Genomic DNA, 21554 nt, shown 5'->3' on the forward strand with positions numbered 1-21554 from the left:
GGGGCCGGGAGGGGCAACGGGATCGGGCCCCCCCCTCAGGGGATGGGGCACCCCCCATGCTGGGGCCGCATTGGGTGCATTGGGATGTATTGGGGTGTATTGGGGTGCATTGGGATGTATTGACCTATATTGGGGTGCATTGGGATGTATTGGGATGTATTGAGATGTATTGGGGTGCATCGGGATGCATGGGGTGCATTGGGTGCATTGGGGTGCATTGGAGGACTGACATTGGGGTGCATTGGGGTACGTTGGGGTGTATTGGGATGCATTGAGGGGCATTGGGGTGCTTTGAGGGGCTGACATTGGGATTCACTGGGATACATTGGGGTGCATTGGGATACGTTGGGGTGTATTGCGATGCATTGGGGTGCATTGGGGGACTGACATTGGGGTGCATTGGGGTACGTTGGGGTGTATTGGGATGCATTGGGGTGCATTGGGATACGTTGGGGTGTATTGGGATGCATTGGGTGCATTGGGATGTATTGGGGTGTATTGGGGTGCATTGGGATGTATTGACATATATTGGGGTGCATTGGGATGTATTGGGATGTATTGAGATGTATTGGGGTGCATCGGGATGTATTGGGGTGCATTGGGGTACGTTGGGGTGTATTGGGATGCATTGGGGTGCATTGGGTGCATTGGGGTGCATTGGGGGACTGACATTGGGGTACGTTGGGGTGTATTGGGATGCATTGAGGGGCATTGGGGTGCTTTGGGGGGCTGACATTGGGGTTCACTGGGATACATTGGGGTGCATTGGGATACGTTGGGGTGTATTGCGATGCATTGGGGTGCATTGGGGGACTGACATTGGGGTGCATTGGGGTACGTTGGGGTGTATTGGGATGCATTGGGGTGCATTGGGATACGTTGGGGTGTATTGGGATGCATTGGGGTGCATTGGGATACGTTGGGGTGTATTGGGATGCATTGGGTGCATTGGGAGGCTGACATTGGGGTTCATTGGAGTGCATTGGGGTACGTTGGGGTGTATTGGGATGCATTGGGGTGCATTGGGATACGTTGGGGTGTATTGGGGTGCATTGGGTGCATTGGGATACGTTGGGGTGTATTGGGATGCATTGGGGTGCATTGGGATACGTTGGGGTGTATTGGGATGCATTGGGGTGCATTGGGATACGTTGGGGTGCATTGGGTGCATTGGGGGGCTGACACTGGGGTTCACTGGGATGCACTGGGTACATTGGGGTGTATGTGGGGGGCTGACATCGGGGTGCCCCCCCCCCCCCGTTTTCACCCCCGCAGTCCTGTGCCCGCTGCTGTGCCAGAACGGGGGGGTCTGCGCGCGCCCCGACTCCTGCCTCTGCCCCCCCCACTTCACGGGCCGCTTCTGCCACCTCCCGGCCAACGGCACCCGGGGGGGGGCCCTCAGCCTATGGGGGGGCCCCAATGTGGGGGGGCCCCGAGATGAGGGGGGGCCCCAAGCCCTCACCAGGTCCGTTTACACCCTGCCCTTGGCCAATCACCGTGAGGAAGAGGATGGTGAGAGCCGCCCCCCCCCCATCTTGCATTGGATGGGTCCATGGGTGCTGCCCCCCCCCAAGCACCCATGGACCCCCCCGGCCCCCCCCAGGCGCCCAGTCCATGGTCAGTGTCCACGTGCAGCACCCCCCCGAGGCCTCGGTCACCATTCACCAAGTGGAGCGGGTGCGGGGGGGGCGCAGGGAAGAGCCCCCCCCCCCCCAAACGGGCCCCCCCGGGCCCCCCCCACCCCACCCCGGCCGTGGGGACCTCCGGGTGCCCCCCAATGGGGAGGGGGCTGGGTACGGGCGGTGCTTCCGGGAGATGAGGGGGGGTGAGGTGAGGACCCCCCCCCCCGAGGGGTGATGGGAGCACCCATGGGTGATGGGGGGTTATGGGTGATGGGGGGGTTATGGGTGATGTGGAGGTTATGGGTGATGGGAGGGTTATGGGTGATGTGGGCACCCATGGGTGATGGGGGGGTTATGGGTGATGGGGGGGTTATGGGTGATGGGAGGGTTATGGGTGATGGGAGGGTTATGGGTGATGTGGGCACCCATGGGTGATGGGGGGGTTATGGGTGATGGGGGGGTTATGGGTGATGGGAGGGTTATGGGTGATGGGAGGGTTATGGGTGATGTGGGCACCCATGGGTGATGGGGGGGTTATGGGTGATGGGGGGGTTATGGGTGATGGGAGGGTTATGGGTGATGGGAGGGTTATGGGTGATGGGGGGGTTATGGGTGATGGGAGGGTTATGGGTGATGTGGGCACCCATGGGTGATGGGGGGGTTATGGGTGATGGGGGGGTTATGGGTGATGGGAGGGTTATGGGTGATGTGGGCACCCATGGGTGATGGGGGGGTTATGGGTGATGGGAGGGTTATGGGTGATGTGGGCACCCATGGGTGATGGGGGGGTTATGGGTGATGGGGGGTTATGGGTGATGGGGGGTTATGGGTGATGTGGGCACCCATGGGTGATGGGGGGGTTATGGGTGATGGGGGCACCCATGGGTGCTGTGGGGATGCTGGGGGGGGGGCCGCTATCTCCCTCCCAACCCCTCCCGCCCCCCCCGCAGTGCAGCTCCCCCCTCCCCGGCCTCCGCACCCAGGACATTTGCTGCCGGGGGGGGGCCGGCGTGGCCTGGGGGGTGCACGAGTGCGAGCCCTGCGCTGGTGAGACACGGGGGGGGGGGGACGGGGGGGGCACAGTGAGGGGGGCATGGGGGGGGCTCATCCCTGTGCCACCCCCCCCCCAGAGCTGCCCCAGTTGGATGCTCCCTGCCCACCGGGGTTCCAGCGCCAGAATGGGTCCTGCGAGGGTGAGCGGGATGCGGGATGCAGGGTGGGGGATGCGGGATGTGGGATGCAGGGTGGGGGATGCGGGATGTGGGATGCAGGGTGGGGGATGCGGGATGTGGGATGCAGGGTGGGGGATGCGGGATGCAGGGTGGGGGATGCGGGATGTGGGATGCAGGGTGGGGGATGCGGGATGTGGGATGCAGGGTGGGGGATGCGGGATGTGGGATGTGGGATGCAGGATGCGGGATGTGGGATGCAGGGTGTGGGATGCAGGATGCAGGGATGTGGGATACAGGGATGCGGGATGCGGGGATGCGGGATGTGGGATGCGGGGATGCGGGATGCGGGATGCAGGGTGGGGGATGCGGGATGTGGGATGCGGGGATGCGGGATGCGGGGATGCGGGGATGCGGGATGCAGGGTGTGGGATGCAGGATGTGGGATGCGGGGATGCCGGGGGGGGGGGCAGGGGGGGGTCTGAGGTTGCCCCCCCTGCCCCAGATGTGGATGAGTGCGGCCAGGGCGGGTTCTGCCGCAACGGGCTCTGCACCAACACCCGTGGGAGCTTCGCCTGCCTCTGCCCGCCGGGATTCCTGCTGGATGCGTCCCGGTCCAGCTGCATCTGTGAGCCAGGGAGGGGGCGGGATGGGGTGGGAATGAGGAGGGGATGGGGGTAATGATGGGGATGGGATGAGGATGATGACAGGGATGGGGATGGGGATGGGGTGAGGATGAGAATGAGAATGGGGATGATGATGAAGATGAGGATAGGGATAAGGATGATGGTCATAAAGATAAGGATGGGATGAGGATGGGGATGGGATGGGGATGATGGGGATGGGGATGGGATGGGGATGATGGGGATGGGGATGATGGATATGGGGACGATGGGAATGAGATGGGAATGGGATGGGGATGATGGGGATGGGGATGGGATGGGGATGATGGGGATGGGGATGGGATGGGGATGGGGATGGGATGGGGATGATGGGGATGGGGATGATGGGGATGGGGACGATGGATATGGGGACGATGGGAATGAGATGGGGATGGGATGGGGATGATGGGGATGGGGATGATGGGGATGGGGATGGGATGGGGATGATGGGGATGGGGATGGGATGGGGATGATGGGGATGGGGATGATGGGGATGGGGATGATGGGGATGGGGATGGGATGGGGATGATGCGGACGGGGTCGATGCCGGTGCCGGTCGGGGTCCGAGCGAAGCCGCAGCCCAGCAGGTGCTGTCGGAGGCGCGGGGTCCCTGTTTCCGGGTGCTGCGCGCCGGGCGCTGCGCGCTCCCCACCCTGCGCAACATCACGCGCCAGATCTGCTGCTGCAGCCGCGTGGGCAAGGCCTGGGGGGGGGCCTGCCTGCGCTGCCCCCCCCCCGGCTCCGGTGAGCCCATTGAGCCCCATTGATGCCCCAGTGATGCCCACTGATACCCGTTGAAAACCCACTGATTTCCATTGATCCCCACTGAATCCCATTGAATCCCCATTTATTCCCATTGATCTCTGTTGAACCCCATTGAAACCCCATTGATTCCCGTTGAATCCCATTGAACCACATTGAACCCCCACTGATTCCCATTGATTCCCACTGAACTGTTATTGAACCCCATTGAACCTGGTTGAACCCCATTGATTCCCATTGAACCCCATTGAGCCCCATTGAACCCCATTGAAGCCCATTGAACCCTACTGATCCTCATTGATCCCCATTAAACCCCATTGATCCCCATTGATTCCCATTGAACCCCATTGAGCCCCATTGATCCCCATTGACCCCCATTGATCCCCATTGATTCCCATTGAACCCCATTGATCCCCATTGACCCCCATTGATCCCCATTGACCCCCATTGATCCCCATTGATTCCCATTGAACCCCATTGAGCCCCATTGAACCCCATTGAAGCCCATTAAAGCCCATTGAACCCTACTGATCCCCATTGACCCATTGAAACCCCATTGATCCCCATTGATCCCCATTGATCCCCATTGATCCCCATTGAATCCCATTGACCCCCATTGATCCCCATGGACCACGCAGCATTCTGCATCCCATGGATGCTCCAGGGGGATGTTGGGGGGGGGGCAGATTTGGGGGTGACCCCCCCCCGTTTCCCCCCCCCCATGCAGAGGGGTTCAAGGAGATCTGCCCAGCCGGCCCCGGGTACCATTACTCTGCCTCCGACCTCCGCTTCAACGCCCGGTACCTGGGGCAGGATTTGACCCGCGTCCCCCTCGGCCGGCCCCGCACCAGCACCGCTGCCCCCCCGGCCACGCGTGAGCACCCCCAGACCCCGCCCTGCACCCCCAAATCCACCCCCCCACCCCCCCCAAGTCACCCTCATCCCCCATCACCCACAGCCCCATGGCACCAGGAGCAGCAGCCGGGATCAGGACCGGGATCAGGACCAGGATCAAGTCCAGGATCGGGCCCGGGATCAGGACCAGGATCGAGTCCAGGATCGGGCCCAGGATCAGGACCAGGATCGGGCCCAGGATCGGGCCCCCCTCCCGTTGCCACCCCATTGCCAGCGGCCACCACGCGGCCACCGCGGCCCCCCCATGAGCCCCCCCCGGCCCCTGAGGTCATTGTGGTGCCCAGGCCCACCATGGGGCTGCTGGGACCCCTCCCCACGCCGGAGGCACCAGGTGTGGGGGGTTCCATGTGTGCTCCATGCATGTCCATGTGTATTCCATGTGCTCCATGTGTGTCCATGCATGTTCCATGCGTGTCCATGTGTTCCATGCGTGTTCCATGTGTGTCCATGCGTGTCCCGTGTGTGTCCATGTGTGTCCCATGCGTGTCCATGTGTTCCATGTGTGTCCCATGCGTGTCCATGTGTATTCCATGTGTATTCCATGTGTGTCCATGCGTATCCCATGCGTGTCCATGTGTGTCCATGTGTATTCCATGTGTTCCATGCATGTCCATGTGTATGCCATGTGTGTCCATGAGTGTCCCATGCGTGTCCATGTGTATCCCATGTGTATTCCATGTGTCCCATGTGTCTCCATGTGTATTCCATGTGTATTCCATGTGTATTCCATGTGTATTCCATGTGTATTCCATGTGTCCCATGCGTGTCCCATGTGTGTCCATGTGTATTCCATGTGTCCCATGCGTGTCCATGTGTATTCCATGTGTCCCATGCGTGTCCCATGTGTGTCCATGTGTATTCCATGTGTCCCATGTGTGTCCCATGTGTGTCCCTGTGTATTCCATGTGTCCCATGTGTGTCCCTGTGTATTCCATGTGTCCCATGCGTGTCCCATGCGTGTCCCTGTGTATTCCATGTGTCCCATGTGTGTCCCTGTGTATTCCATGTGTCCCATGCGTGTCCCATGCGTGTCCATGTGTATTCCATGTGTCCCATGCGTGTCCCATGCGTGTCCATGTGTATTCCATGTGTCCCATGTGTGTCCATGTGTATGCCATGTGTCCCATGTGTGTCCATGTGTATTCCATGTGTCCCATGCGTGTCCCATGTGTGTCCATGTGTATTCCATGTGTCCCATGCGTGTCCCATGCGTGTCCCTGTGTATTCCATGTGTCCCATGTGTGTCCATGTGTATTCCATGTGTCCCATGTGTGTCCATGTGTATTCCATGTGTCCCATGTGTGTCCATGTGTATTCCATGTGTCCCATGTGTGTCCCTGTGTATTCCATGTGTCCCATGCGTGTCCCATGTGTGTCCATGTGTATTCCATGTGTCCCATGCGTGTCCCATGTGTGTCCCTGTGTATTCCATGTGTCCCATGCGTGTCCCATGTGTGTCCATGTGTATGCCATGTGTCCCATGTGTGTCCCTGTGTATTCCATGTGTCCCATGCGTGTCCCTGTGTATTCCATGTGTCCCATGCGTGTCCCTGTGTATTCCATGTGTCCCATGTGTGTCCCTGTGTATTCCATGTGTCCCACGCGTGACCCTGTGTATTCCATGTGTCCCATGCGTGTCCCATGCGTGTCCATGTGTATTCCATGTGTCCCATGCGTGTCCCATGCGTGTCCCTGTGTATTCCATGTGTCCCACGCGTGTCCATGTGTATTCCATGTGTCCCATGCGTGTCCCATGCGTGTCCCTGTGTATTCCATGTGTCCCACGCGTGTCCCTGTGTGTCGGCAGCGGGCAGCGTGTGCGAGCGGAACCCGCAGCTCTGCGGCCCCGGGCGCTGCGTCCCGCACCGTGGGGGCTACTCCTGCCGCTGCCACCCCGGCTTCTGGCTCAGCACCCAGGGCACCCACTGCATCGGTGAGCACCCGGTGCCATGGGCACCCATTGCCTCATGCACCCAGTGCCCCATGCACCCATTGCCGCGGGCACCCGTTGCTGCGGGCACCCGTTGCTGCGGGCACCCATCTCTCCCTGCATCCATCTCCCCATGCCCCCATCTCCATGCCCCCATCCCCATGCCCCCATCTCCATGCCCCCATCCCCATGCCCCCATCCCCATGCCCCCATCCCCATGCCCCCATCCCCACGCCCCCATCTCCATGCCCCCATCCCCATGCCCCCATCCCCATGCCCCCATCCCCATGCACCCATCCCCACGCCCCCATCTCCATGCCCCCATCCCCACGCCCCCATCCCCATGCCCCCATCCCCATGCCCCCATCCCCATGCCCCCATCCCCATGCCCCCATCCCCATGCACCCATCCCCACGCCCCCATCTCCATGCCCCCATCCCCACGCCCCCATCCCCATGCCCCCATCTCCATGCCCCCATCCCCACGCCCCCATCCCCATGCACCCATCCCCACGCCCCCATCTCCATGCCCCCATCCCCACGCCCCCATCTCCATGCCCCCATCCCCATGCCCCCATCTCCATGCCCCCATCCCCATGCACCCATCCCCATGCCCCCATCCCCATGCCCCCATCTCCATGCCCCCATCCCCACGCCCCCATCCCCATGCCCCCATCCCCACGCCCCCATCCCCATGCCCCCATCTCCATGCCCCCATCCCGATGCCCCCATCCCCATGCCCCCATCTCCATGCACCCATCCCCACGCCCCCATCCCCACGCCCCCATCCCCACGCCCCCATCTCCATGCCCCCATCCCCATGCCCCCATCTCCACGCCCCCATCCCCATGCCCCCATCCCCATGCCCCCATCCCCATGCCCCCATCTCCATGCCCCCATCCCCATGCACCCATCCCCATGCCCCCATCCCCATGCCCCCATCCCCATGCCCCCATCCCCATGCACCCATCCCCATGCCCCCATCCCCATGCCCCCATCTCCATGCCCCCATCCCGATGCCCCCATCCCCACGCCCCCATCCCCATGCCCCCATCTCCATGCCCCCATCTCCATGCCCCCATCCCGATGCCCCCATCCCCACGCCCCCATCCCCATGCCCCCATCTCCATGCCCCCATCTCCATGCCCCCATCTCCATGCCCCCATCTCCATGCCCCCATCCCCATGCACCCATCTCCATGCCCCCATCCCCATGCCCCCATCCCCATGCCCCCATCCCCATGCCCCCATCCCCATGCACCCATCCCCATGCCCCCATCCCCATGCCCCCATCTCCATGCACCCATCCCCATGCCCCCATCTCCATGCCCCCATCCCCATGCCCCCATCCCCATGCCCCCATCTCCATGCCCCCATCTCCATGCCCCCATCTCCATGCCCCCATCCCCATGCACCCATCCCCATGCCCCCATCTCCATGCCCCCATCTCCATGCCCCCATCCCCATGCCCCCATCTCCATGCCCCCATCTCCATGCCCCCATCCCCATGCACCCATCCCCACGCCCCCATCCCCACGCCCCCATCTCCATGCCCCCATCCCCATGCCCCCATCCCCATGCCCCCATCCCCACGCCCCCATCCCGATGCCCCCATCCCCACGCCCCCATCCCCATGCCCCCATCTCCATGCCCCCATCCCCATGCCCCCATCCCCACGCCCCCATCCCCACGCCCCCATCCCCATGCCCCCATCTCCATGCCCCCATCCCCATGCCCCCATCCCCATGCCCCCATCTCCATGCCCCCATCCCCATGCCCCCATCCCCACGCCCCCATCCCCACGCCCCCATCCCCATGCCCCCATCCCCATGCCCCCATCTCCATGCCCCCATCCCGATGCCCCCATCCCCATGCCCCCATCCCCATGCCCCCATCTCCATGCCCCCATCTCCAAGCCCCCATCCCCATGCCCCCATCTCCATGCCCCCATCTCCATGCCCCCATCCCCATGCCCCCATCCCCACGCCCCCATCCCCATGCCCCCATCCCCATGCCCCCATCCCCATGCCCCCATCCCCATCCCCCCATCCCCACGCACCCATCCCCATGCCCCCATCCCCATGCCCCCATCTCTATGCCCCCATCCCCACGCCCCCATCCCCATGCCCCCATCCCCATGCCCCCATCCCCATGCCCCCATCCCCATGCCCCCATCCCCATGCCCCCATCTCCCTGCCCTCCCATCCGTCCTCCTTGTCACCCCTCTGCCGTACCCCCCCACCCGCACCCATCGCTGCCCCCCCGCAGACGTGGACGAGTGCCGCCGCAGCCCCCAGCCCTGCACCCATGGGCGCTGCGAGAACACGGTGGGGAGCTACCGGTGCCTGTGCCAGGCCGGGTACCAGCCCAGCGCCGCCGGCACCGAGTGCCAAGGTCAGCGGGGACCATGGTGTGCGGGGGGAGGCACCGAGCCCTGGTGTGAGCTGAGACCCCCCCCTTGTCCCCATAGATGTGGATGAGTGCGCCCAGAGCCCCCCCCCCTGCACCCATGGGCGCTGCGACAACCTGCCCGGCTCCTACCGGTGCCTCTGCCCTGGCGGGTACCGCGCCGGGGCACCAGGAGAGCCCTGCCAGGGTGAGCAGGGATGGGGGAGCATCACTGGGGGCACTGCGCCATAGGGGTGCCATGCAATGGGGGCACCATTGAGGGCACCGCGCCATAGGGGTGCCATGCAATGGGGGCACCGTTGAGGGCACCGCGCCATAGGGGTGCCATGCAATGGGGGCACCATTGAGGGCACCGCGCCATAGGGGTGCCATGCAATGGGGGCACCGTTGAGGGCACCGCGCCATAGGGGTGCCATGCAATGGGGGCACCATTGAGGGCACCGCGCCATAGGGGTACCATGCAATGGGGGCACCGTTGAGGGCACCGCGCCATAGGGGTGCCATGCAATGGGGGCACCGTTGAGGGCACCGCGCCATAGGGGTGCCATGCAATGGGGGCACCATTGAGGGCACCGCGCCATAGGGGTGCCATGCAATGGGGGCACCGTTGAGGGCACCGCGCCATAGGGGTGCCATGCAATGGGGGCACCGTTGAGGGCACCGCGCCATAGGGGTGCCATGCAATGGGGGCACCGTTGAGGGCACCGCGCCATAGGGGTGCCATGCAATGGGGGCACCGTTGAGGGCACCGCGCCATAGGGGTACCATGCAATGGGGGCACCGTTGAGGGCACCGCGCCATAGGGGTGCCATGCAATGGGGGCACCATTGAGGGCACCGCGCCATAGGGGTACCATGCAATGGGGGTCATCATGCAATGGGGTCACCCCGCCATGGGGGTCCCCACACACTGATCCCCCCATATCCCCCCATAGACATCGACGAGTGCGAGAACGAGGCTGCGTGCCCAGGCCAGGAGTGTCTGAACACCGCGGGCTCCTTCCAGTGCCGGCCTTGCCGGGGGGGCTTCCGCCCTCACCGCGGCCGCTGCACAGGTCCCGGACCCCCCCGGATCCCCATATCCATTGACAGCATCCATTGACAGCATCCATTGACCGCATCCATTGATAGCATCCATTGACAGCATCCATTGACCGCATCCATTGACCGCATCCATTGACCGCATCCATTGACAGCATCCATTGACCGCATCCATTGACCGCATCCATTGACAGCATCCATTGACAGCATCCATTGACCGCATCCATTGACCGCATCCATTGACAGCATCCATTGACTGCATCCATTGACCGCATCCATTGACAGCATCCATTGACAGCATCCATTGACAGCATCCATTGACAGCATCCATTGACCGCATCCATTGACAGCATCCATTGACAGCATCCATTGACAGCATCCATTGATAGCATCCATTGACAGCATCCATTGACCGCATCCATTGACAGCATCCATTGACAGCATCCATTGACCGCATCCATTGATAGCATCCATTGACAGCATCCATTGACCGCATCCATTGACCGCATCCATTGACCGCATCCATTGACAGCATCCATTGACCACATCCATTGACCGCATCCATTGACCGCATCCATTGACAGCATCCATTGACAGCATCCATTGACCGCATCCATTGACTGCATCCATTGACAGCATCCATTGACTGCATCCATTGACCGCATCCATTGACAGCATCCATTGACAGCATCCATTGACAGCATCCATTGACCGCATCCATTGACAGCATCCATTGACAGCATCCATTGACAGCATCCATTGATAGCATCCATTGACAGCATCCATTGACCGCATCCATTGACCGCATCCATTGACCGCATCCATTGACAGCATCCATTGACAGCATCCATTGACAGCATCCATTGACCGCATCCATTGACAGCATCCATTCACCGCATCCATTCACCGCATCCATTGACAGCATCAATTGACAGCATCCATTGATAGCATCCATTGACAGCATCCATTGACAGCATCCATTGACAGCATCCATTGACAGCATCCATTGACCGCATCCATTGACCGCATCCATTGACCGCATCCATTGACAGCATCAATTGACAGCATCCATTGATAGCATCCATTGACCGCATCCATTGACAGCATCCATTGACAGCATCCATTGACAGCATCCATTGACAGCATCAATTGACAGCATCCATTGATAGCATCCATTGACAGCATCCATTGACCGCATCCATTGACAGCATCCATTGACAGCATCCATTGACCGCATCCATTGACAGCATCCATTGACAGCATCCATTGATAGCATCCATTGACAGCATCCATTGACCGCATCCATTGACAGCATCCATTGACCGCATCCATTGACCTCATCCATTGACAGCATCCATTGATAGCATCCATTGACAGCATCCATTGACCGCATCCATTGACAGCATCCATTGACAGCATCCATTGACAGCATCCATTGACAGCATCCATTGATAGCATCCATTGACAGCATCCATTGACCGCATCCATTGACAGCATCCATTGATAGCATCCATTGACAGCATCCATTGACCGCATCCATTGACAGCATCCATTGACAGCATCCATTGACAGCATCCATTGACAGCATCCATTGATAGCATCCATTGACAGCATCCATTGACCACATCCATTGACAGCATCCATTGACAGCATCCATTGACAGCATCCATTGACAGCATCCATTGACCGCATCCATTGACCGCATCCATTCACCGCACCGTGTCCCGCAGACATCAACGAGTGCCTGGAGGGGGATTTCTGCTTCCCGCATGGGGAATGCCTCAACACCGAGGGCTCCTTCACCTGCCTCTGTGCACAGGGATACACCCGCACGGCCACGGGCACTGCCTGCACCGGTGCGTGCGGCACAGCCCAACCCAGACCTGGTCCCTGCGCCCATCCTGGCCCCTGTTCCCATCTCGGTCCCTGCGCCCATCCCAGTCCCTGCGCACATCGCAGTCCCCACATCACGACACCAATCCCAGTCCCTGTGCCCATCCTGATCCCAGATCCCCATGTCCCCATTTTGCTCTCCTGTACCCATTCCAGTCCCTATACCCATCCTAATCCCCACGTCCATCCCATACCCCATACCCTACATCCCATACCCCATATTCCACATCCCATATCCCACATCCCACATCCCATACCCCATACCTCATATCCCACATCCCATACCCCATATCCCATACCCCGTATCCCATACCCCATATCCCATATCCCATACCCTGTATCCCATCCCTGTATCCCATACCCTATATCCCATACCCCATATCCCATACCCCATATACCATATCCCATACCCCATATCCCATATCCCATATCCCATACCCCATACCCCGTATCCCATACCCCATATCCCATATCCCATACCCTGTATCCCATCCCTGTATCCCATACCCCATATCCCATACCCCACATCCCATACCCCACATCCCATGCCCCATATCCCATATCCCCTACCCCATATCCCATACCCCACATCCCATACCCCATATCCCATACCCCATACCCCATATCCCATGCCCCATACCACATATCCCATACCCCATATCCCACATCCCATATCCCATAATATCCCGGTATCCCATCACATCCCCTATCCCCCCATGCCCGCAGACATCGATGAGTGCCAGCGCGGGGGCCTCTGCGCCGGTGGCCTCTGCACCAACACCGACGGCTCCTTCGAGTGCCGCTGCCCCCCCGGCTTCCGCACCGACGCCGACCAGGCCGAGTGCCGGGGTGAGGGGCTGCGGCCATGGCGGGGGGCACAGGGGGGGCTTGGGGCGGTCTCGGTACCCAGGGTCTGTGCCCGCAGACGTGGACGAGTGCCGGGAGTACGGGGGGAGCCTGTGCGGGGCCCAGCGCTGCGAGAACGAGCCCGGCTCCTACCGCTGCGTCAGCGAGTGCCAGCCCGGCTACCGGCGCGGCCGCGGCGGGGACTGCATCGGTGAGCGCCGGTGGCACGGCTGGGACCGGGGCGTCGGGAGCATGGGGAAGGGCAAGGAGTGTGCCGTGGGGGGTAGGAGCAGAAGGAGGATGCTATGGGATACAGGACCAGAAGGAGGATGCTATGGGATACAGGACCAGAAGGACAATGCTATGGGATGTAAGGACCAGAAGGAGGATGCTATGGGATACAGGACCAGAAGGACAATGCTATGGGATGTAAGGACCAGAAGGAGGATGCTATGGGATACAGGACCAGAAGGACAATGCTATGGGATGTAAGGACCAGAAGGATGATGCTATGGGATACAGGACCAGAAGGATGATGCTATGGGATACAGAACCAGGACAATGCTATGGGATGTAAGGACCAGAAGGATGATGCTATGGGATACAGGACCAGAAGGATGATGCTATGGGATACAGGACCAGAAGGATGATGCTATGGGATACAGGACCAGAAGGATGATGCTATGGGATACAGGACCAGAAGGAGGATGCTATGGGATACAGGGCCAGAAGGAGGATGCTCTGGGATATACAGAACCAGAAGGAGGATGCTCTGGGATGTAGGGGAGCAGAGGGAGGGAGCTCTGAGGCCCAGAGCTGCCCAGGACCCCCCCCCCAATAAGGGCAGGACCCCCCCACCAGAGCGGCTCCATCCCCCCCCCTCAGACTGGGCCCCCCCCAAACCCCCCCCCCATTTCCCCCCCAGACGTGGACGAGTGCTCCCACAACGGGACCCTGTGCGGGGCCCACGCCACCTGCCTCAACCTGCCCGGCTCCTTCCAATGTGCCTGCGACCCCGGCTACGAGACCGCTCCCCACGGCCACCACTGCGTGGGTACGGCCAGGACCAACGGGGGGGGGGGGTGTCCCCGTTATAACCCCCCCCCCATTGCCCCCCATTGCCCCCCATAGACGTGAACGAGTGCGAGACCCTGCGCGGGGTGTGCGGGGCCGAGCGCTGCGAGAACGTGGACGGCTCCTTCCTGTGCCTGTGCCCCGACGGCCGCCACGAGTTCGACCCCGTCACGGGGCGCTGCGGGGCGCCCTCCCCCGGGCTCCGCAGCGCCCCCCGCGGCAGCGCCGGGTGTTACAGCCGGGACTGCGCCCCGCTGGCGCCCAACGTCACCCGGCGGCAGTGCTGCTGCAGCCTGGGCTGGGCATGGGGAGAGCGGTGCCCCCCCCCCGACGGCCCCTGCCCGGAACCCGGCTCCGGTACGGACCCAAACGGGGGTGATGGGGGGGGAGGTTTGGGGGGGGGGGGGGGTTTGGGTGCCCACGGCCGCTCCTGCCCCACAGAGGACCACGACGCCCTCTGCCCGCACGGGCCCGGCCGCGCTGAGGACCCCGAGGGAGCCCCCGTAGGTGAGTGGGGTCCCCATCGCCACCCACTGCCCCATTGACCCCCATTGCCTCCATTGCCCCTGTTACCCCATTGACCCCCATTGCCCCCATCGCCCCCATTGCCCAATTACCCCCATTACCCACATTAACTCCATTTCCCCCATTACCTCCATTATCCCCATTTCCCCCATTAACTCCATTACCTCCATTACCCCCATCAGCCCCTTTACCCCCATTACCGCCATTGCCCCCCATTGCCCACATTACCCCCATTCCCCCATTACCTCATCACCCCCATTACCCCATCAGCCCCTTTACCCCCGTTACCCCATTACCCCATTACCCCCATTGCCCCATTGACCCCCATTGCCCACATTACCCCCATTCCCCCCATTACCTCATCACCCCCATTACCCCAATTACCCCCATCAGCCCCTTTACCCCCATTGACCCCCATTGCCCACATTACCCCCATTCTCCCCATTACCCTATTACCCCATTACCCCCATTGCCCCATTACCCCCATTGCCCCATTGACCCCCATTGCCCACATTGCCCACATTCCCCACATTACCCCATCAGCCCCTTTACCCCATTACCCCCCCTTACCCCCATTGCCCCCATTGTGGTTCCAGATGTGGATGAGTGCTCTCTGTTCGCGCCGCGGCTCTGCCGGGGGGGGGTCTGCGTGAACGCGGCCCCCGGCTTCAGCTGCTACTGCCCCAGCGGCTTCTACTACGAACCGGAGCATCTGCAGTGCGTGGGTGAGCAACGAGCCCCGAACCTGCCCCCCCAAACCTGCTCTGCACCCCCAAACCTGCCCTGCCCCCCAAACCTGAACCCCAAAACCTGCCCCCCCAAACCTGCTCTGCACCCCCAAACCTGCCCTGCCCCCCCAAACCTGAACCCCAAAACCTGCCCCCCCAAACCTGCCCTGCCCCCCAAACCTGAACCCCAAAACCTGCCCCCCCAAACCTGCCATGCACCCCCAAACCTGAACCCCAAAACCTGCCCCCCCAAACCTGCCCCTGCACCCCCAAACCTGCCCTGCCCCCCCAAACCTGAACCCCAAAACCTGCCCCCCCAAACCTGCCCTGCACCCCCAAACCTGCCCTGCCCCCCAAACCTGAACCCCAAAACCTGCCCCCCCAAACCTGCCCTGCACCCCCAAACCTGAACCCTAAAACCTGCCCCCCCAAACCTGCCCTGCCCCCCCAAACCTGAACCCCAAAACCTGCCCCCCCAAACCTGCCCTGCACCCCCAAACCTGAACCCTAAAACCTGCCCCCCCAAACCTGCCCTGCACCCCCAAACCTGCCCTGCCCCCCCAAACCTGAACCCCAAAACCTGCCCCCCCAAACCTGCCCTGCACCCCCAAACCTGAACCCCAAAAACCTGCCCCCCCAAACCTGCCCTGCCCCCCCAAACCTGAACCCCAAAACCTGCCCCCCCAAACCTGCCCTGCACCCCCAAACCTGAACCCTAAAACCTGCCCCCCCAAACCCCCAAACCTGCCCTGCACCCCCAAACCTGAACCCCAAAACCTGCCCCCCCAAACCTGCCCTGCACCCCCAAACCTGAACCCTAAAACCTGCCCCCCCAAACCTGCCCTGCACCCCCAAACCTGCCCTGCCCCCCCAAACCTGAACCCCAAAACCTGCCCCCCCAAACCTGCCCTGCACCCCCAAACCTGAACCCCAAAACCTGCCCCCCCAAACCTGCCCCTGCACCCCCAAACCTGCCCTGCCCCCCAAACCTGAACCCCAAAACCTGCCCCCCCAAACCTGCCCTGCACCCCCAAACCTGAACCCCAAAAACCTGCACCCACAAACCTGCCCTGGACCCCCAAACCTGCCCTGCACCCCCAAACCTGAACCCCAAAACCTGCCCCCCAAACCTGCCCTGGACCCCCAAACCTGCCTCTGACCCCCCAAACCTGCCTCTGACCCCCCAAACCTGCCCCTGACCCCCCAAACCTGCCCCACATCCCCCCTGACCCCCCACCCCTGACCCCCTTCTCCACACACCCCCCCCCCCAGATAACGACGAGTGCTCGGCGGCCGAGTCGGAGCCGTGCGTGGGGGGACTCTGCATCAACACCGTGGGCTCGTACCACTGCTCCTGCCCCCCCCCGCTCGTCTTGGACGGCTCCCAGCGCCGCTGCGTCGACAACGACACGAGCCTGGGTGAGGGCGCGACCACTGCGGGGCCCCGGGGGGGGGGGAACGGGACGGGCCGGGACACGGGGTCAATGGGCCCCGGCTTGACCGCGCTCATGCGCGCCCCCCAGAGGCCGCGCAGGCCGTGTGCTGGCAGGAGGTGGGCGCGGACCTGGTGTGCGCGCGGCCGCGCCTGGACGCGCAGGTCACGTACAGCGAATGCTGCTGCCTGTACGGGCAGGCGTGGGGCATGGACTGCGCGCTCTGCCCCGCCAGGCACTCAGGTACCCCCGCGGGGAGCATGGGGACCCCATAGGGAACATAGAGACCCTATAGAGACCATGGGGACACTATAGAGAGCGTAGAGACCCTATAGAGACCATGGGGACACTATAGAGAGCGTAGAGACCCTATAGAGACCATGGGGACACTATAGAGAGCGTAGGGACCCTATAGAATACATAGAGACCCTATAGAGAGCATAGAGACCCTATAGAGACCATGGGGACACTATAGAGAGCGTAGAGACCCTATAGAGACCATGGGGACACTATAGAGAGCGTAGGGACCCTATAGAATACATAGAGACCCTATAGAGAGCATAGAGACCCTATAGAGACCATGGGGACACTATAGAGAGCGTAGAGACCCTATAGAGACCATGGGGACACTATAGAGATCATGGGGACCCTATAGAGCACATAGAGACCCTATAGAGCACGTGGGGACCATATAGGGAACATAGAGACCCTATAGAGCAAATACAGCCCTTATAGAGACCCTATAGAGCATATAGAGCCTTGAACCCCTATAGAGCACATAGGGGCCCTATAGAGCGCATAGAGACCTCCTGTACCCCCTATAGAACACATAGAGCCCCCCCCTCATATCCCCTGTAGAGCACATAGAGCCCCTATAGAGCACATAGAGCCCTGCACCCCCATTGACCCCACCACCACCAGGGACCCCCCTTTCCCCCCCCATAGGCAGTGATCTCTTGTCCCCCCCCCTTCCATCCCTACCTATGGGGACCCCCCCATAGACCCTGGTGTTGGGGGGGGGTCCCCCAAACCCCCCCTTTCTCCTCTTGCCCCCCCCCTAGATGACTTCGAGCTCCTGTGCAATGTCCTGCGCCCCCCCGGCTACGGCCCCCCCCAGCCCCCCCCCGCCTACGAGTACGCCCCCGACTTTGCCCCCCCCTTCGGGCTCCCCTTTGGTTTCTTCGGGGGCCCCCCCCGCGCCCCCCCCCCGTTCTTCCGCCCCGAGTACGACCCCTACGGCTTCGGGGGGGGGGGGGCCGCGGGGGGGTTCGAGTTCGGGGACCCCCGCGCCGCCCCCCCCCCGCCCCACCGGGGGCGGGGACCCCGCTACGAGCCCCCCCCCGGCCCCCCCTGGGCCCTGCAGCCCCACGGGGCCCCCCCCCGCGGGTACCCTGAGGAGGAGGGGGGGGGCGAGGAGGAGGAGGAGGAGGAGGAGCAGGAGGGAGAGGAAGGTGAGTGATGGGGTACAGGGGGTGATGGGGTACAGGGGGTGATGGGGTACAGGGGGTGATGGGGATGCAGGCAGGGTATTTGGGTCCCGGGGGGGTATTTGGGGTCCCAGAGGGGGTATTTGGGTCCCGGGGGGGTATTTGGGGTCCCAGAGGGGGTATTTGGGGTCCCGGGGGGGTATTTGGGGTCCCAGAGGGAGTATTTGGGTCCTGGGGGGGTATTTGGGGTCCCGGGGGGGTATTTGGGGTCCCAGAGGGGGTATTTGGGGTCCCGGGGGGGTATTTGGGGTCCCAGAGGGGGTATTTGGGGTCCCGGGGGGGTATTTGGGGTCCCAGGGGGGTATTTGGGGTCCCAGAGGGGGTATTTGGGGTCCCGGGGGGGTATTTGGGGTCCCGGGGGGGTATTTGGGGTCCCAGGGGGGTATTTGGGATCCCAGAGGGGGTATTTGGGGTCCCGGGGGGGTATTTGGGGTCCCGGGGGGGTATTTGGGGTCCCACGGGGGCTCCATCGCTGCCCCCCCGCAGCGGGCCCGGCGCAGTGCGCGGTGCTCAGCGGGTGCCACCATGGGCGCTGCGTGCGCGTCCCCGACGGCTTCACCTGCGCCTGCGACCGCGGCTTCCGGCTCGACCCCGCGCGCCTCGACTGCGTGGGTGAGCGCGGGAGGCCCCATTGACACCCATTGACACCCACTGATACCCATTGATACCCCATGGAGCCCCCATTGATACCCCATGGAGCCCCCTTTGACACCCATTGACACCCATTGATACCCATTGATACCCCATGGAGCCCCCATTGACACACATTGACAGCCATTGACACCCACTGATACCCATTGATACCCCATGGAGCCCCCATTGACACCCATTGACACCCATTGATACCCATTGACACCCATTGATACCCATTGATAGCCCATGGAGCCCCCATTGACACCCGTTGACACCCATTGATACCCATTGACACCCATTGATACCCATTGATACCCATTGATAGCCCATGGAGCCCCCATTGATACCCATTGACACCCATTGATACCCACTGATGCCCATTGACACCCACTGATACCCACTGATGCCCATTGACACCCATTTATACCCATTGATACCCCATGGAGCCCCCATTGACACCCATTGATACTCCCATTGATACCCATTGATACCCCATTGATATCCCCATTGATACCCCCCTTAATACCCATTGATACCCCATGGAGCCCCCATTGATACCCCCATTGACACCCCCATTGATACCCAATTGATACCCCATTGACATCCCCATTGACACCTCATTGATAACCTCATTGATAACCCCCAATTGACACCCAATTGATACCCCATTGACACCCCAGTGATAACCTCATTGATACCCCCCAATTGACACCCCCATTGATATCCCCACTGATACCCCCACTGATGCCCCCATTGACACCCCCCGTTGACACTCCCATTGATACCCCATGGACCTCCCATTGATACCCCATGGAACCCCCATTGATACCCCCTTTGACCCCCCCATTGACCTCCCCATTGATACCCCATGGAGCCCCCATTGACCCCTCCATTGATACCCCATTGACACCCCCCCCATAGCACCCAGACCCCCCCCTTTTACCCCCCACCCGCCATAACCACTGCCCCCCCCCCCCAGACGTGGACGAGTGCTCGGAGGGCGCCCCCTGCCGGCCCGGAGGCTGCCTCAACACCCCCGGCTCCTTCCGCTGCCTCTGCCCCCCCGGGCACGCGCCTGCGCCGCGCCCCCCCCCGCGCTGCGTGCCCGCGCCCCCCCCCCATCGAGCATAAAGGAGCCCCCCCCCCCCCCCCCCCCCCCGGCCTATTTATTGTGTCCCAGGGGGGTTCCATAGGGATGAACGGGGGGTGGGCACCCATGGGTGCCCCTGGGGGGAGGGGGGGCTTGGGGACCCCCCCCCACTTTTATACAATAAAGGTTTTCTATAAAATAAAGGGGTTTTGGGGGGGTTGGGACAGGAGGGACCCCCCCCCAATGGGAATGGGACCCCCCCACCGTGAGAATGGGACCCCCCCACGTGGGAATGGGACCCGAATTCCTGCCCCCCCCCCCCATCAATGGGCCCATTCAGGCGCCCACCCGCGCCCATGGGTGCTGGGGTCCGCTGAGTCAGTGCATTGCTTGGGTGCTTGGGGGGGGCATGGGATACCCGCGAGAGTGGATGTGCATGGGGTGCTATAGGGGTCCCAAGGGTGCTATTGGGGTCCTATGGGTGCCGTGGGGGTATCAAGGGTGCCGTGGGCGTCCGATGGGTGCTGTGGGGGTACCAAGAATGCTATGGGGGTGCTATGGGGGTCCATAGGGTGCTATGGGGGAACTATGAGGGTCCAAAGAGGTGTGTTCTATGTGTGTTATGGGGGTCCCAAGGTTGCTATGGGGGTCCTATGGGTGCTATGGGGGTCCCAAGGGTGTTACGGGCATCCTATGGGTGCTATGGGGGTCCTATGGGGGTCCCAAGTGTGCTTTGGGGATCCTATGGGTGTTATGTGGGTCCTATGGGGGTCCTACGGGTGCTATGGGGGTCCCAAGTGTGCTATGGGGATCCTGTGGGTGCTATGGGGGTCCTACGGGTGCTATGGGGGTCTGAAGGGTGTTACGAGGATCCTATGGGTGCCATTGGGGGTCCTATGGGTGCTTTAGGGGTCCAAAGGAGGTGTTCTATGGGTGCTATTGGGGTCCTATGGATGCTATGGGGGGTCCAATGGATGCTATGGATAGCCCCGGGGGGGGCTCCTATGGGTGCTATGGGGGGGTTCCCCGGTGCCCCCCCCCCCCCCGCCATCGCCTCGGTCGCGGCCTCCCACGGGGGGAGCTTTGTGCTGAGCGCCCGAATTCCCGGCATTCCCATGGGATGGGGACAAGGAGCGCCCTTGTCCGGGGGGAGCGGAGGTGGGGCCGGGGGGGGCACCGGGACCAGGGGCACTTCCCAGCGGGACACGGGAGCGGGAAGGAGCCGGAGGTGAGGGGGGGGCTCGGAGGGGAGGTTTTGGGGTGCGGGGTTCCCCCCCATCCTGGGATACGGGAGGATGGGGGGGGTACAATGGGAGGGGGGGGTGCAGTGGGGGTTTA

The 21554-nt window shown here is 62.1% G+C and overlaps 1 protein-coding gene across 1 annotated transcript; it reads left to right on the forward strand.

Annotated features, from left to right (window-relative positions):
- Nucleotides 1-188: 188 nt before the first annotated feature.
- On the forward strand, nt 189-20257 carry LTBP4 (latent transforming growth factor beta binding protein 4; the record flags this gene model as incomplete). The annotated part of the gene is made up of 25 exons (XM_080636074.1): nt 189-246; nt 1276-1512; nt 1604-1830; nt 2573-2704; nt 2764-2815; nt 3297-3419; nt 4033-4197; nt 4943-5089; nt 5174-5461; nt 6938-7063; nt 9327-9452; nt 9529-9654; nt 10402-10521; nt 12238-12363; nt 13127-13249; nt 13326-13529; nt 14172-14300; nt 14378-14677; nt 14762-14827; nt 15442-15570; nt 16846-16992; nt 17097-17249; nt 18068-18415; nt 18980-19105; nt 20106-20257. The coding sequence occupies 25 exons, from the start codon at nt 189-191 to the stop codon at nt 20255-20257; spliced, it is 3930 nt and encodes a 1309-aa protein (XP_080492200.1).
- Nucleotides 20258-21554: the final 1297 nt, after the last annotated feature.

Source organism: Psittacula echo (genome assembly GCF_963264785.1).
Source record: "Psittacula echo genome assembly, chromosome: 29".
NCBI classification, from domain to species: Eukaryota; Metazoa; Chordata; class Aves; order Psittaciformes; family Psittacidae; genus Psittacula; species Psittacula echo.